At 38.5% G+C, this 18976-nt stretch overlaps 1 protein-coding gene across 2 annotated transcripts in view; it reads right to left on the bottom strand.

The window, feature by feature from the left end:
* Window positions 1-18976, bottom strand: part of LOC127427844 (calmodulin-binding transcription activator 1-like) — a 474573-nt gene that overhangs the window by 138524 nt on the left and 317073 nt on the right. For both annotated transcript variants that reach the window (XM_051675672.1, XM_051675673.1), the window contains one exon: window positions 238-373. In XM_051675672.1, the coding sequence (XP_051531632.1) occupies window positions 238-373 (136 nt within the window). The remainder of the gene's footprint in view (window positions 1-237; window positions 374-18976) is intronic.

Raw genomic sequence — 18976 nt, 5'->3', positions numbered from 1 at the left:
TCGTAATGGCTCCTCGACAATCTGCTTTAAAGGATGTGTGTAATTTTTCGCCAACTATAATAGTATCCTTCATATAACCTTATACTATAACCTTCAAAACATACCAACAGATTTTAGTCACACCACAAGCACACTGAAAGCTGCAAAGAACAGTGTTGGATGGTACGCCGGTGTATCAGTAAGATTTCCTGTGGTGGTGAGATGGTATCTTATTGCTAATGGCGAGCAGTCTCTCACCTCCACTCCCTGCACTTTGAGTTTCATGTGATCCTCCCGAGTGGTTTTGCCATCTTTCCTTTTCTTCCAGCAGTAGCCATCTTTTCTGTACTTCACCTTCTTCCTGTTGTACAGTATCATAGACCCATTCTGAGGCCTGAGAGAGAGAGAGAGAGAGAGAGAGAGAGAGAGAGAGAGAGAGAGAGAGGTTTAAATGACAGCTCTCTGCAAGTAAAGTTGTTTTGGTATGCTCTAAAAAAAAAAAAAAAGACAAAAAAAAAGACAAAAACTAGTGATTTAAAATTCATTGTAAATTGAAATGTAATAATCAACAAGAAGTACACATAAAAAAGACCTATTAAAAAACTAAAACTAACAAAAATATAGCCAGCAATTTTCAGGGTCCAAGCACATGTGAAACGAACATGACCAAAAAAAAAAAAAAGATCCTGTGAAGCTGTGGACACATTTGTTTTGGTCCCTAATGGTCAGGGAGGAGAATCTATGACAAAAAATTACTTAAAAATTGATCTGTTTCTCACCCACACCTATCATATCGTGTCTGAACACATGGAGTTAAACCCTGGAGTCATATGGATTACTTTTATGCTCCCTTTATGTGGATTTTGGAGTTTCAAAATTTTGGCACTCATTCACTTGCATTGTATGGACCTACAGAGCTGATATATTCTTCTAAATGTCTTAATTTGTGTTCTGCAGAAAAAAGAAAGTCAAACACATCTGGGATGGCATGAGGATGAGTAAATCATGAGAGAATTTTCATTTTTGGGTTAACTATCCCTTTAATGCGCCCCCTAGCATTAGAACTAGATCAAATTTGGCATGTGACATCAAAATGGCCTGTTGTCCATGTATACCAAATTTGTTGAGTTTGAATATTGAGCTTACAAGATACAGGTCAATTTAACATTATGGTGCACATCCAAAATGTGACTTAACAAATCAAAATTCTCTAGATTACTTTTTGTCAGGAGGCTCTCTAGAGGATACATACCAAATGTCATGTAAATCAGACCTAGGACGAGTTTGAATATTGATATATATATATTTGTTTAATAAAAAAAATCAAAGTGGTAGAAAAGTTGTCTTGCTGAAATGGAAATCCACAATAATGATTGATTTGGAGGCACTGAAGGATTCAGAGGACACAGTAATTTTAATTCTAGCCCTTACAGTTCTGAAATGTTTAGCACAAAATTCTCACAAAATGTATATAGCCTTATTTTAGCAACCTGTAAGTGGAGGCCAAATTTCATAATATGTGCATGCGCCTGAGCTGTAGTAGCAGGTCGGATTTGGGAACATCCTGCCAAGTTTTGGATCTCTACATTGTTCAGTCTCTGATGCCAAGACATTTTTAGGGCAGAATAATAATAATAATAATAATAAGAAAATCAGTACAAAGGGTTCCAGCACGAACAAAAAAATTTGGTGTTTCGCGCAGTCTTCACAAGTTCAACAGACCAGTGTGTTTATAATGATTAGATTTCCCACCTGAAAATTGCAATATAGCTTAATTGCAACTAACAAATCCACTGCTGAAACATAAGTCAACATGAAATGGCATTCTGAACTCATTTTACTTATCTATGATTATGTAATAGACAAACATTTATTTTTTTCTTTGGAATAATATGCGTTGATAAATCGTGCACAGTAAAATCAGGAACTACGATCAATTTCGATTTCAAGTGGACTTTAAAACTAAGCCAAACTCTGAATTTGAAAGCAATTTTAAAATAGACAAATTTAAAATGCTAAAATATAACAGCCTTGGAGGGAAAGAGAAGCCTGTATCACACAAAGCTAATCTGAGGAACGTACAGTTCATTACTATAATAACTGGATCTGTGATGGAGTAAAACATGTTAATATGACAGCCTTCCAGACCTCAGTGGTAGCAGGATTAATATTACACTGAGTCCTTTTATCTGGTGTGGGATGATGCGTAAATTTAAATCATAACATGATACATAATCTTATATGTTTCTCATGTTTTTGTAATTTCAGGTAAGCGATATTTGCAAATACACGCAAGAACTGTTGAATAATTGTGCACAGGTTAAATGCATTAGGCTACAGTTGTAGATCGCAGAGTATATGAGTTTAATTTAGATGAATTGTGTGATTTGTGAAGTTTTTACACAAATGTGTCCTCAAAATTAGTATATTTTCCTTGCTTTAAACTAAAACGGAGATATGTTAAGAGTTTAATGTCTGTATTCCTGAATATCTGATTTTTGGCTCACCATGATCACACTGGAAATGTAAGCGCAGCGTAGTTCTAGCGGGAAGACTAGCAGCTGTACATCATCGCGCCATTAGCTAAGTAACTCCTAGCCAACCACATGTAAGCCATCGCTTTATAAGTCTGCTCACATTCTATCACTTTGCTGTTTCAGTTGTGCTAACACGGCAACCTCCACCACCTCACCACCACGAGTCGAGTCCCGTCCTGCACAGGGGTAGGCTCCTCGCCCCTGCCTACTATCTCCAGCAGGATATGACGGTTCAGAGTACAACTTCTTCGGACCATTAGACGAGGCTTACGCCAAAGAGAGACATTACATTTTCTATTTTATATTCATCAAATAAATGTCATCTTGAATTTCACTCAAGTCTGCAAGTCTTCCTGATAGAACTAAACATGTTGATCTAGAATGTTCCGGTAACCTGAAATCAATCCCATTCAGCCGGTTTACTGAAAAGCCCCATCAATTTTTTGCTAGGGATGATTATACATTAATATGGTTGCATTTTAGTATAAAGCATTGTTTTTTTCCTGCTGTACTAGTGTCTGCACTTAACCTCAGCTAACCCTTTGGGTTAAAAAAATGAGAATACAGGTACTGATTATAGTTTCTCTAGGCTTTGGAAAATAAAAGAAATATAAAATTTCCCCCATTTTTAAGAGAGAGTTGAGTGTTTTGTATCGAACCTTTCTCAGAATGCTTAATATTTTAACAGGACTACTTATGTTGAATGTGTGTACGCCATTCGCTCAGCTTCCTTTCCTCTGGACCTTTGGGTAAGCCATTTTCTTTTTTAATTGAAGGCAGTTTGTACTAGGGAAACAAATGAAGCACTTTAGCAGAGGAGTGTGAGGTGGGCCTGAAGCAGAATTCTGAAAAGCAGCCAGAACAAGAGCTTCCTTCTCAAACTCTCCTTTTCTCTCTGTCTATGCGTACATAGGCGATCCAATTAATCTTATCAGAATTATACATATTTATACATGGAGTGCAGGGTGAAAGGAGCACTAACCATTTTGTTATCAGACTGGGGTGACAGGACGCCTCTTCTGTTTCAGTGACTTAATGTACCAGACCAAAAAAAAAAAAAAAAAAAAAGGTCCAATACGGGCAAGGGAAGAAATGTTTTTAAAGTGATACGCTTCTGTAAGGATTCAACACTGTCTTATTCCAAGAACAGCATATATTTGATTAAGCATAAGCAGTCGATATGACCGTGTAAGACGTGGACTTCGGTAGAGCTTTAGATATGTGTATAATGAATAATAAATGGGTTTGTAATGCTGTATAATGCATTCATAATAGATCAAACCTGTTGTAGACACACTTGAGTGCCGACATATTTTAAAAGGATATTATTATAATGCAATCGTGGAATAACTTTATGGCCACCCTAATTCACAGCAGGTGTATTTCTTTTTAAAAGACACCAATTACATTATGATATCAAAGGCCACAAATTACACAGCTGCACATATAGAAACTCTGAGTGTGTTTGAATTGCATCATAGCAACCTGCTCCTCACCACAGGTTTCTAAATGTTTAATTTTTACTCATTTTAGACAGAAGTGTAGCTTCTTTTCTGTGGTGGAGAGACAGAGGTTTCTGATCATGCTCGTATAAGGGGAAGACACCCGAAAACACTGTGAAACTAAAGCAGGGCTCTTTGGTTATGAATAGTCAACAAGAAGTTCCCATATTTATGTAACAGATCTCCACCTGAAAACACAGCTAATATGATGCTTGTTGTACATATCATGGCAGCTTCCTGTAGAAATGAACTCTAGAGGCTCTACAACAACGACTTCAGCAATCCAGCACAGTCTCATCTGAATATCACAAGGCTTGACTTTATCGCCAGAGGAATCCAACGGCTGTTAACGAACAAGAGCTCCAAGCGAGAGTGTACAATGTACATTGGCATTTAGCCATCTAAAGGACTGGTATTCCATATGGCACAAGAGCTGATCTGTTTATCCTTGCAGGGGTCCTGCCTATCTCTGCCTGTTTTCATATCTCCTCACCTTGCCTGTTGATTTAATAAGCGATAACAAAAGTGGCAGGTGGTAACAAATCACCCCCAATATTTTCTCCCACCTGTCCACCCCTCAATGTCAGCAATCACTCTCATCAATCAATCACCTCATTACCATGGTGACAGCGCTGTGCCCGATGCTGGGTGCCACACAGCGAATGTAAGAACGCATGTGGATGTGCACGTGTGCTGCTGGTGTGCTGTTATCAAATGTAATTAAAGGTGATTGAACAAGATTTTATTTCTGCTGTTTGAGTGGTGTTTTTTTCCCTCTAATCCGAATGACGACAGGATTCCATCAACGTCAGACTGATCTTCCAGTGAAATGGGAAAGAGTAGGTTGACTTTTCTTTAGGTAAAATTGGTCTGAGCTTACCGACATCGAAACACTGCCCACAGTGGCCAATACAGTAAGTGTTCTTGGGCATACGAGCACCTGTGAGCAGCATTTTCTAGGTGTAATGTCCACTGAACGGCACCAGAAGTGTGCTGTGAAGCAAGTTGTTTCATCTGTACAGGCAGTAAAACAGGCGAAGAGGAATGCATATTTTATAAACTGTACCCCTCAACCCAAACCCCAAACCTAAAGCTAACCATCAGTGGAGTTAAAATGTAATGTTATAAGGAAAAATGCAACATCCAAATCACACTTCTCATTGATTATGTGTACGGGATTACTTCCTGGTTTCAAAGCGGGATTCGAACCTGGGTCTCCTACGCTGCTGCAGCAACGTCCAGATGGTGCATGTCAGTGAGTCAGCATAATGTTGCTGATTCTATAGGTACTGCCGACTTCCCATGTAATCATGTTGTCAACATTCAGGTGTCTTATCGAGTCGAGTTACTTGATGGCAGTGAAGAGTACTTTACAACAGTAATTGGCATTGACAACTCATTGTACTTCGAGAATGTGATTAACTGAGTGAAACAAGTTATTCAATATTGCCACTTGACTGAATTGTGAAAAAATGGTCTTTCGATTCAAAAATGGAGCCACCCACTTTTGAGGACCATGGCTGCGTTTCCCAAAAGCATCATGAGCTAAGCAGATCATAGAAACTATTGGTACCAATGGTCTCTTCGATCAACTTAAGCTTGCGATGCTTTTGAGAAACGCAGCCCAGGACGTTTAGGCTTAAGGTCAAGTTCATTCTAGAAAGCATGTTTAAGTATCTAAATTACTGCTTCAACTATTGCTTTAACTAAAGGCTGCACTACCAATTAACATGAATCACTGCATTTTGATTAAAGATTACAAAGACAAGTACTTTTATCTGTGGAATAATGTGAATTAAATTGTGTAAAATATGACCAGATGTGTATTAAGCAAGTAACAGGGTCAATTTTGATTGAATTTTGAACTTAAAACACATGTTGAGATCTAAAGGCCAATTCATACTACCCCAACAAAGGGCAACAAGCACCAACATTCATTGGCTCTGTTTTCAGCAACTGAACTTGTTCAGTCTGCGTTTCTTGGGTCTTGGAATGTTTGAGCAGTCTGGTATGATTTTACATTTAGTCATTTAACAGAAGCTTTTATCCAAATTGTTCATTATCCAACAAACTCCATCTCGAACAGTTGGCCATTACAATGAGCTGAGCATCCCTGCCAACTCCATGTGGGTGCAACTGCATTAGTAGAGTAGGAGAAGGGCTGTCACATTGAATAAATACAATAAACATATTCAATAAATCAAGTATGCTGTATATAAGCTGTTTGTGTCTGTTAGTGTGTCAAGGTTGGCTTCATTTACAACCTCTTCCTTTTCAGCTGTCTTCTTTGAAAGCGAACAACAACAAGCAAAGACATTAGTGTTTGTTGGATCAGTGTGTACACAACAGTTAAGTTTCCCGATATTCTAAATGCAACAGCCAACTTACAGTACTGCAACACACCGCAAGGTCTCTGTTATGTCCTCATTGCACATAATCAGGCATCGGTTTGATCAAGTGAACCTTTTTCTCGTGCCTAGATTTAAAGGAAACCAATCCCATACCAACGTCTGCATTAACGCGAGGGGTTCGGTGATGATGGCTCCTCATTCGTTGTCTCGCTTAAGCTCACTGGGGTCAGGACAGTGATGGGTGGAGGGCTTCGTCTACGTCTGATTGCCTCCAAACAAGAAAGCTGATGTCCCTACACAGTTTATCGGACCGGTGAACCCTGCGGACAGCTTGAAAGGGTATAAATAAAGGCCTGTCTGTCTTCACCAGCCCACAAGTGGATTAGAAAGTGGGTGTTTGTGTTTGTAAGTCTAGCAGGTCTGATGGGATAAGGAGGGGGGTCGAGTCTGTTGCCATATCTCCAAAAAGCAGAGAGCACCAGGCTGCCCGGGATCAATAAGGCGACCACAGGCAACAAGGGCTAACCTAAAAATGCACAACGCCCCCAGACCGAGTCGCCCCAGTGAGCATTTGGTCAGGTTGAGTTTTCCAAAGGGCATGGAAAGGCCACACCATTCATGGCTGAATAACTGCATACAGGAGTTGCTGCATGCGATGGGCTTCCCAATCATCTCGTTTTCAGACTTTCCCTCAGGGGGCTGGAGGTTATCAATGGTGGTGGCATTTGGAGTTGTGGTGTGAACAGTAATGGAAAGACTCAGTCGAGTTTTCATCCTCTGGGAAAATCCTATTGATGCTTCTGCATTGTGTTAACTGGATGAGTGTGAAAAGGGTAAAGCCACGGAAGCTATTAAACGTAATTAAATCATTACTATAAACATTACAGCGTTTGTGTTGGAGATGTTTTTAAACGCTGCCTGCTTTCATTGCCGTCAGGTTCAATGATGTACCCTAATTATGGCAAAAATACAAAATAAATTAATTGACGATAACCAACAGTGTAACTAGATTTGACTTTCCAGAAAGAAAATTAGTGCTTGCAAAGGCAGTACAAGAATATTGGAAATGTTTTAGTGTTCGCTTCTACTTAAATTAAATGTGCAAGTTAAATATATGCAAGAATGAACAGATCAATCACAATTCAATATGCAAATAAATTCCAGAAAGAAAATCACTGACAATTCAATATGCAAACAATCCAATGGGGTCTTCATTGTTAGTTAAATCTTCAATGTTTTATCCAGTGCTGCGGAGTAGGTCACAAAAAGCAGTAACGCTACTAACTGAATAACATTTTTAAGCAACGTGACAGTAACTCAGCTATTTTCAGAATATTGTAGCTTGCAGTAACAAGCTATATTTTCAAATGAGTAGCCCTGTAGCATTACAAAGTGCTACATTCTTCACGTTGAATTGCAAATGTAGCAATGGACATTTGGCTCCATTAATCAAACATACTCACCTAAACCATCCTCTCTCATATTGTGATTGGAAAACCAAATAATTTCACTGTCAATAATTGAAATCATCACACAATCATTAATTCACTGATTCAACTGAGCCATGCATAGCCTTAAAGGGACTGTGCCTTCTTTCTTGAAGCAAAATATGTAGTGTATCGCTGCTGTTTACGACAATTTTTCAAATCGTTTATATAAAAAATGGGATTTCTCAAGTTATTAGTGTATATTAAGTATAAATATATGTCCAGTTTAATATAGCAATCCTATTTGTTTAACCCTTACTGTAGAAACCATGTTTTCTTGGCAGAAACCATGGTTTTACTATGGTAATATTGTCATAACCATGACTAAAAAAAACATGTTTTTTCTGAAATCATGGTTTTATTGCAAGTAACCATGGTTTTATGACAGTATTACTGTAATAACTCTGATTTAGATTTAGAACTTTACTGTAAAATCAATGCAGGCTATGACATTTTCTCTTATAACACCACAAATTACTGTAAAAACTTTTTTTAGAAATAACAAAACTGCACAGCATTGTGGGATAACTGTGTTTGGTTTGAAGTCCCCATTATGGTGTTTAGTGTTCACTTTGAATGGGAACTTTGACTTATTTAAGTTAATACATTTTCTCTTAGCTGGTGCAGTCTTGTTTTAAGAACATAATTCTTTGCAATGTGCAACAGGGAGAAAATTAGTTCAGTTTAGAGATTGACTACGTCTGATTAAGATGTAGAGTCTACACTATATGGTACATTTGTAAGAAAAGAATAAAGTTATCAAATAATGAGGTAGTGATTCTTGTCATGACTGGATGTCATCTGATTGATCTGTTATTGCACAGAAACGTTTAGTTGAGTTGGCAACCAGTTACGCACAAATATCAACACTCAGCATACAAAACTCAACAATGGTGACATTTATCTAACATTGCAGGTTAAAAAATATACATTTGATAATTGTAATTCTACAATACAGCACTGCTACATAACAGTAATTCCCTGGACCTGTTCAATGTCAAGTCACAGTATACAGTTGTCTTTTAATTGTAAAAAATTGTAGAAATACTACTGTAGAATATACTGTGGAAGTCATGCAACTTGTAGCCAGGAATTTACTGGACTGAGGCCACGTCCACACTAAAATGGCTTTGTTTGAAAATGCATTGATTTTGCTATGTTAACGAATCTCATCCACACTGCAGCGGCATGTTCCTTCACCGAAAATGGAGCATTTCGAAAACACTCCTAATTACTGAATACTTCGGAAAACGATGACGTTAGGAAACTGAAAAAGGAGCTTTCAAGCAAATATCGATACAATGCTGCCTGGCAAGAACTAATAAACTGTTTACTTCTATTCAGCTAAAAAAAAACCCTTGCCACAAAAGTCTCACAGTTTACTGCCATAAAAGCAGTCCCAAAGAGAGTTCAGAAGCAAGACTACGTTCCCGAACCTCAGGAGAGAACATTTTCACAATCTCACCACACAATTGTGCACAGGAATATGAGACAGAGTTGAGATGGAGTAAAAGACACCGGATCCATTTTGCTGTATGGTCACCTCAGTGTTATCTGCTGTGGAAGGGACAATACTTGGTGGGCTGCTACACCAGGTTCATTTTGTTATTTATGGTACAGGACTTCTTGTGAATACATCAGCATGGAGGCTGTGGACTATCTGTGTTTGTCAGAGGCCAGGACATCTACAGTACCTCACCAGACTGCAGAGAAGTACAGAAAGGCAAGTACAAAAAGGTAACAACAGATCTCCAGTCTGTTGTTATGTGGAGCAAACATCTTCAATGTCCTGGAATGGAGTTGGGTGCTTATGTAGTGTTGTGTGAATGGAACAAAAAGCGACAATACTTCAAAAATCAATTGCAATCAGCACATCTATCTGCACGTGTTTCAAGGTAACTAGCAACAAGTATTTTACATCCTTCTTGAACTATTGTGTTTTCAGTATACCACATGAAGTCTGCAGCTAAAGAAAGTAAAAAAAAAAAAAAATTTTTTTTTTTTTTTACCCTAAATCAGTGTTAAAAAAAAGTAGCTTTTTTAATGTGTTTATTTTTTTTATATAATAATAAATATAATTTTATAAATGAAAAAAAAAAAAAAATTCAGCTTTGTAACACTGAACCCTAAGGATTTCTTGATATAAATAAAGATCTTTCTGTCCTCACCAGCCCACAAGTGAATTAGAAAATGCAAATAAATAAATAAATAACATTAGAAAATGCAAATAAATAAATAGAATTAAAAAAGGAAATGTCACCATCGAAAATGCAAATAAATAAATAAATAAATAAAATTAAAAAGGAAATGTCACATCAAAAAATCCAAGTAAATAAATATTTTTTTTAAATGTGAATAATTAAATAAAAACTTTAGAAAATGCAAATAAATAAATAAAGTAAATGTGAATAATTAAATATAAACCTTAGAAAATGCAAATAAAAAAATGTAAATGTGAATAATTATACAAAAACCTTAGAAAATGCAAATAAATAAACTTAAAAAAGGAAATGTCACTTTAGAAAATGCGAAAATAGAAACAAAGGAGATGCACACCTAAAACAAAATTCCCATTAAGGATTTTTATATAAGTAGCAATGTTTGTTTTCTATTTTTTTGGAGTCTACACCCTAACACCTGGTAAATTGGATGTGCATGCCTTTTTTTGTACTTCAGAAAATGCAATAAATAAATACATCAATTGGAAAAATTTAAATGTCACAATAGAAAATGTCAATACATTTTTTTCCCTCAAAATATAAGAAAAAAGTCGGCAGCTTCCATCTCGATCTACCGGGATCTACCAAAACTAAAACAATCCCTCAAATCCAATCCTTACCATGATGTTCCTCAAGACTGGTCCATGCCAGTTGGTGCCAATGCCAAATCTAGCTTTAGTGCCACCAGTTTCTGGTTTTGACCCATTTTAAACCCGGTCTAAATAAAGTACAGTAAACTCACTGGTTAGTGCCCTCGTATCCGTCTGTCTCCCCTTGGCACACTCTATTCTCATTCCCATCTCATCTCTGTCTCACACCTCTGTAATTTCATATCCATCATTAAAAGGCTGTGGGAGAGCAAGGCTCCGCTGGTGCGCCGGGCTATAAAAAGCATTCCACAGATGAGTGCCTTGCCTTCCATTTCCATCTCTGTTGTAAATTGCCAATTTCTGGAGGCTTGACAACATTGTTCTCCCGACAAAGAGTGTGGTAAAGACAGCAGCTTATTAACCTAGACTCAGATGCGCCCACTGTTCAGGTTAATAACCGCAAAGTGAAGCGTCCGTGGCCAATGGGGAAAGGATGGGGCCGTGCCGGGAGACCGCCCTTGACGATCATGCAAGAGATAGGCGGTATAGCAAAGAAGCTGATTGCAATGAGATTAGATTAATCTTTTGAAATTATATGAGAGGTCCTGAATGCTTTTATGGTTTCAGATCTCAGATAGACTCTTACACTGCGAAAATACATTTCTTACTATTTTTGTCTTGTTTTTCAAGTTCATGTTGCAGTTTATGGCTTCAACCTCAGCGGTTTTGTGTGAATGGACCTCATATGGAATCTGGTCTCAGAACAGCTTGAAAGGCAATTTATTTTTTATCATACCAGCATTTCCAACGACAGATGCACTGTGCTTTGTTTATTCTTATTAAGCTGTTCTTTTAAAAACTCTGGACTGTATGACTGTGTAATGTATGGGTTACCCTGAAGCCACATTGTTGGTGGGAGTGACAACAGAGGACCGAGACAGCATAAAAATTGGAAATCTGTTTCTGTAATTTTCTACCACCGGGCTTTAGAAGGGCTGTCAGTGTCCAAAAGCAAGTGGTGTTATGGCATTAACAACTAGCTGTTCAGTTTGGTTCTGTACACACTACTAGGAATTACTTTTGGGAAATTGAGATGTCCTGCAGTGTGACATGCTATACAACATCAAAACTGGCCTCATATTGAGAGAATACATCAAATATTTGTATTTTATACTAGGAAAAAGGAGATGAGTAGATCATACTGAGTGTGTCTGAATACTCAGAACTGACTGGGCAAAATCATAGTGTAGAACGGGACCACCAGATGAACAGCTGACAGGGATAAACAAGAGCTTTAGGGTGACATGTGTCTGTAACACTAAACACATCCTTAAACAAATCTCTTCTATCCAAATCCCTTCGAAACAACACTGATACATATTTCTTAAAGGCAACAACCAACTATCATGCTTTACTGAGGACCTGCCTTTTCAGTGCCGTTTTCTAAGGCAAGCATCTCTATTATGATTGCTCATATTTAGGGTTAGTGACTAAAGATTTTTGTCAGGCAGACAATAAAACGAGCACAAAAATCCGGTAGACTTATGGGGGAACCAGAGCACTATAGAGACATGGGGGTGGGCTTTTCTACTGGTGCCAATATGCAATCACCAAGTAATCATCCAGAACACACTAGCAACCATCTAGCAATGACTATGCTAGAGCAGTCTCATAAGAGAGGTGTCACAAAATAAGTGACGTGACTTTTCTTAAGACCCCGAGATACTTAAACTCCTCCACCTGGGGCAGTCACTCATCTCCAACCTGTAGAGGGCACTCTACCCTTTTCAGGCAGAGGACCATGGACTCAGACTTGGAGGTTCTGATCTTCATTCTTGCTGCTTCACACTCAGCTGCAAACCATCCCAATAAACATTGGAGGAATGCCAACAGGACCACATCATCTGCAAAATGCAGGGATGCGATTCTGAGGTCACAGAGTTGGACCTCCTCTGCCTCTTGGCTGCACCTAAAAATTCTGTCCATAAAAATTATGAACAGAACCAGTGACAAGGGGCAATCCTTGCAGAGTCCAACATTCACTGGGAACAAGTTTGACTTACTGCCGGCAATGCAAACCAAACTCTTGCTCTGGTCATAAAAGGACCGTATGGATCATAGCAACAAGCCCGATACCCTGTACTCCCAAAGCACCCCACACAGAATTCCTCTCGGGACACGGTCGTATGCCTAAGTCCACAAAACACATGTAGACTGGTTTGGCAAACTCCCATGATCCCTCCAGTATTCTCGAGAGGGTAAAAAGTTGGTCCAGTGTTCCACGCCCAGAACGGAATTTGCATTGTTCCTCTTGAATCCGGGGTTCAAGCACCAGCCAAACCCTCCTTTCCAGCACCCGAGCATAGGCTTTCCCAGGGAGGTTGAGGAGTGTGATCCCCCTAAAGTTGGAGCACATCCTCCTGTCCCGTTTCTTAAAAATGGGGACCACCACCCCAGTTTGCCAGTCCAAGGGTACCGTACCCCCCTTCCACGCAATGTTGAAAAGCCATGTCAACCAAGACAGCCCAACAACATCCAGAGCCTTCAGATATTCTGGGAATCTCATCCACCCCTGGAGCCCTGCCACCGAGGAGTTTATTGACTACCTCAGTGACCTCAGCAACCATGATGGGCGAGTCCTTCTCAAAGTCCTCTGACTCTGCTTCCTCCCCGGTCAGCAGCCCCCCCCCCCCAGAACTGCTCCCCCACCCCCCCCTTAGAGATAGGGTAAGGAGCTCAGACATTCGAGAAGGGCTCAAAGTAGAGCCGCTGTTCCTCCGCATCGAAAGGAGCCAGTTGAGGTGGTTCGGACATGTTTCTAGGATGCCTCCCGTACGCCTCACTGTAGAGGTATTCCGGGGATGTCCATCTGGGAGGAGATCCCGAGGCAGACCCAGGACAAGCTGGAGATTATATCTCTAGGCCAGCCTTGGAACACCTCGGTATCCTCCCGGGAGAGCTGGCTGAAGTGGCTGGAGAGAGGATGGTCAGGGTATCCCTGCTCAGACTGCTGCTCCTGCGACCCGGATAAGCGGGAGAAAATGGATGGATGGATGGATGGATGGACTTTTCTTTAGCTGAAATCGGTCTGTGCTTACCAAAATTTTAAACTCTGCCCCCAGTGGCCAAAGCAGTAAGTGTTGTTGGACTTATGGGCACGTGTGAGCTCAATGTTTTGGGTGAAATGTCCACGGTGGGGGGCACCAAAATCGAGTTGTGAAGCAAGTTGCTTTCAGCTGTACAGGCTGAAATACAGTGATGAGGAAAGGATATTTTATAAAATGTACCCTCCAACCCAAACCCCAAACCTAAACCTAACATCAGTGGAGTAAAAATATAATGTTTAACCCCCTAACCCACAACCTCCGATTACGTGAATATGATTACTTCCTGCTTTAAACACGGGATCTGAACCCAGGTCTCCCATGTTGCTGATGCAACACGCTTCCAGTAGCACCACAAGGGAAGATAAACACACTGAAGTTGATGCAAAAATGTCTGATAGGAGATGCTGCTTGTCGGTGAGTAGGGATAATGTGGCCGATACTAGGGTACCGAAACAATTGGAAAATGTGATTCAAATGTACCCTTGGGTAAAGTAATGAAATCCTTCTTAATTAGTTGAATATGCCATCAGAGTGACATTTAAATCGCAAACCAATTGCAATGTTTTGGTGGCGCAGGCAAACAGTCAATACAGGGATGTAACGTTATGAAGTGTGTTGCACAAATAGTTAATTATATTTAGTCAGAAAATAAAAAAAATCTACTTTCTTAACAGGTTTGAAATTCGAAATTTGGTGCAGCTACCAAGGCACAATCCTTTTCGTCAAGGGTTTATCTAGACATTTTAAACTGGTAACCCTGTCCTTTAGAGTTTATCTAGATTTAACACAGTTTGACGAGCACTTCATGATTAGTTTAGAGAGCGCTGTGGTGGGGCTGTAGAAAAGGCTGAACGAGAGGTACACCAACGAAAGAGGTACAGATCCTCCATTTATCAGAGACCAGCAAGATAAATAGCATTCAGCAGTGGAAGAGAGAGAAAGTGAGAGTACTTCCTCCTTGTCCAGTTGCTCATTTGGGGAAGCACTGACTTATAAATACTGCATCACTCGTCGGCTGGATCATCTACCCTTGCCTCATTCCAAACCCTGACCACAAATACCAGCAGAGACATGAATATCAATAACTTTTAACTACTTTCAGTGTGGTTTCCTTCCCTGAGCCAGACTTTTGACAATCAGCAAAAAGTCTGGTCCACTCTGCAGCTTATACTGGCCAAGAACCGCCTTCTAAGCTAGGAAGAGAATGTCTGACTAACATGTAAAGCGACCAACAACAGTTTATTTTGTATTTATGTATGGTTTAGGGGCAGAATTTTTCTGAAACAGGTGATTATAGAACCAAACTAGTAAACAAACAAATAGAAAGTTTTGCAAACAAATGCAATCCGCTTTTCAAAGGAAAACTCGACTCTCATTTGAGAGAAAATGAAGAGTAGTTTTCGTGTACCACTGGCTTAACAAACAAAGGTGTTGTGTTTTACAAATATAAAAAAATGTGTTTAATATGAGCCTACATCATAGTTCACAAATAAATACAATCTATTCTACAAATTCTACAGGATTGTTGAACATATACAAAATCCGATGTGAACAAATACATACCACTTGTGAGTCACAAGACTTTTGGCACAATTTTCTCAACCACAGTCCTGATTTTCTCACAAATGGGCTGAGCCACGTCCTCTTTTAAAGCAGTAGATGGCGCTGTGCTGCCACATACTTTCACACAGTTATGTCGTTACTACATATTCCATGGTAAAAATGACTTATTTTCTAGTAAAAAAAAAAAAATAGTTCCTTTCTGGTAATAACAAAATATGTAGTGAATAACAATATTTTCTAGTAAAATATATATATTTTATCCTTATATTTTTACATTTTTTTCCTGATAAGGTAAAAACAAGAACTTTTCAAGATAAAAACAAGATAACAAGATAAAAACGTTCTGTCCCCATCGGTAGTGTTTGCGGGCCGGGGCACCCCGCGATAGCGATCTTCCCATCGGTAACGATCTCCAGGGGGGTGGGGGGGGGGGGTAGATCCAATCACCACAGGGCCCCACTGAAGCACGGGGCCTGGTGCGACCGCACCGATTGCACCGCCCTAAGGACGGCCCTGGCGGGAGCTGTCTTATACAAAGGTGCTGAAATACAGACGAAACTTTCGGCAATATGTCCAGGAGTTTGTCTCATCAACATGAAAATAATGCTGGCAAACGTGGAAATTGCATGTCATCTTGTCTACACACGTATTAAAGGTATTGAACATTCATTTAATTAGGGAAACAATTATGGCTTTGGGAAGAACAGGTTTCAGAAGTATTGGTGCTCAGCTTCATAGGGATTTATAAAAGTGGCCCGAGAAAAATGCATTTAGTGTGACACTAGTCTGACACTCGATTTTATCATTCTAGTGGGCACTTTTTCTTTTTTTTTTTTATCAAAGGCTTTAAGACATTACAGACATTACAGCTTCATTTTTTGTTACAGCATAATTTTCTATAAAGCTGCTTTGAAATTATGTGTGTTGTGTAAAGCGCTATAAAAATACAAATTACTTGACTTGTCTCTGCAGTAACCACTACTTTGGTTGAAAACGTATGCACACAGACAGGGCCGGAGTGGGATTCATATTCAGCCCAGGATGTCATGTCCAAGTCAGCCCACACCCAAAAGGGGGGTTGAAGGTGAAGATGATAACAATAAAACAAGATCACAGCAAAAATATGCAATATATGTAATTACTTGAAAATTATTGAAGCTCTCCATGTCATTATACCATATACGGCATTCACTAAGATTTTCACTTTGTCATAAGACATCATTGTATGTGTTGTAAAAATAAGTGAATGTTAAAGGGATATTTGATCATTTCCTCACCCTCATGCCATCCCAGATGTGCATGATTTTCTTTTGCAGAGCATGAATGAAGATGTTTAGAAGAACTGTTGGTCCATTAAATGCAAGTAAATGAGAAGCAGTGAGAAACAGATCAATAATTAAGTCATTTTTTGCTATAAATCTCCACTTTCACTTTCATAAGCACTCTTCTCTCTTAAGAATTCTTCTTCTGTTTTTGGTGATTTACATAAGCATATCGCCCCCTACTGGACAGGGAGGAGAATTTATAGTAAAAAAAAAAAAAAACTTAAATATTGATCTGTTTCTCACCCACACCTATCATATCGCTTCTGAAGACATAGATTAAACCACTGGAGTTGTATGGATTACTTTTATGCTGCATTTATGTGATTTCTGTACCTTCTGAGTTCTGATCACCATTCACTTGCATTGAAAGGACCAACAGAACTGAGAAATTCTTCTAAAAAGCTTAATTTGTGTTCAGCAGAAGACAAAGTCATACACTTCTGGGATGGCATGAGGGTGAGTAAATGATGAGAGAAATGTCATTTTTGGGTAAACTAAGTTTATTTTAAAGACTATCTAGGCACATAATATCACTATAGAACTGTAAATGTTTATAACTCTTTCAAGGCTCACACTTTAAATGGCCAGTGCTTTGTATTTTAGATAATTAAAATAGCAACAGATCCAGTGAAACAATTAAGGTTGATTGATTGTTTTTACATTTTTACATGCCATTCAAAAACGTGCCATTTTACAATGATAAGAGTGAAATAAAAGACTAAAAATAACACAGTTTAAAGTAACACTTTTCTTTTACTTGGAATGTAAATGTTCACGACAAAGGCAAAATGGTTACTGTTTCTTTAAGAGGGTTTTATCGCATAATACAACATTTGAAGGCACTCTGTGCAGTTTGTTTTGTTGAGTTTAATCTTTTGAGTGCTGTAAAGTCCCATTATTGTCGTGCTGTTGCATCTGTATTCATTTACTTTAAGTATTCTGTTATTTTGTAACAAAAAATAATTTTGCTATTATCATTTTGCACTGCTAGGGAAGAGGATTTCAGAGATTAATTGATTGAGATTGTGAGACTGCAGTCAGTATTAAACTTGTGATGATCTTGTACCTGAAGCACGTTCATCCATTCAGCTATTAGTAGCCTATCTGGATCTTCCGTGATCCTTCCCGTGCTGTCAAGTGAAGCGGCGCAACATCAGTTTCGTCTCTCACAGGATACTCTCTCATTTGTTTGGGTGTGAGATGATAAAATACAGACTGCGTCCGCTATAATACGGAACGCAGTTCTGATCCTTTAAATACCAAATGTTACGGACTGTTGGCAATTGTTATGTGACATATGATGAAAGTTTGTCAATCAACATGCGGACCTAACCTGCCCAATTTTTTAATGGCCCAGCAGGAATTCTCCCGATCTTCCCTATTGCCACTCCGGCCCTGCACACAGATATCCAACGATGGGCCTCAGCATTGTATTGAACTACATATCTACATATTAAGACACTTCATTCATTCATTGATCTTCTTGTTTTAGGTCTAAGCACTGTGTATTGTAAAATAATGTAGCCTACAATGTAAGACGATCTTTAAAGCATCAATTGCAATGCTACCGGGAAACACCCTTAGGTATAAAGCTATAAAAATTTCTTTATGGTAAAAAGTGAGGATAAAGTATAAATAGATCAGTTAAATTAACTATGCTATGATGATTATAAACACTATTCCTGTAGGTCGCTTTTATCTCATTATTAATAGAACATTTCTCGTTTTTACCTGATCAGAAAAAAATAAAAATAAAATAAATACATGAAAATATAATAAAGTATTTTTACTAGAAAACATTACTATTCATTACATGTTGTTATTACCAGAAATTATCAAATTTTTACTAGAAAATAAGTCATTGTAATATTTAATAATGACAAAACTGAGTGAAGCACAGGACGTGGCTCAGCTTATATGTGAGAAAATCATTGATGCATTTGTCAGAAAATCAGGACTGTGGTTGAGAAAACAGTCCTGTAGAATTTGTAGAATAGATTGTATTTATTTGTGAACTGTGATGTAGGCTCATATTAAACACATTTTTTATATTCGTAAAACACAGTGCATTTGTTTGTTAAGCCAGTGGTACACGACAACTACTCTTCATTTTCTCTCAAATGGCCCTTTGCATTTGCAAATCGCTTTCTGTTTCTTTGACACTCTTTACATATCTAAGGTCTCTAATAACCCTATACACTTTCTGTACTTAAACCATTATAATTATAATTATTATTATTATTTTGTATTACACTATTTATCAGAGACACTGTAGATAGAGGAATACTAAAGAGGTGTGGGTACAACTTTAAAAAA

This window comes from Myxocyprinus asiaticus, chromosome 37, assembly GCF_019703515.2.
Source record: "Myxocyprinus asiaticus isolate MX2 ecotype Aquarium Trade chromosome 37, UBuf_Myxa_2, whole genome shotgun sequence".
NCBI classification, from domain to species: domain Eukaryota; kingdom Metazoa; phylum Chordata; class Actinopteri; order Cypriniformes; family Catostomidae; genus Myxocyprinus; species Myxocyprinus asiaticus.
This window is presented reverse-complemented; position numbering and strand designations above follow the sequence as displayed.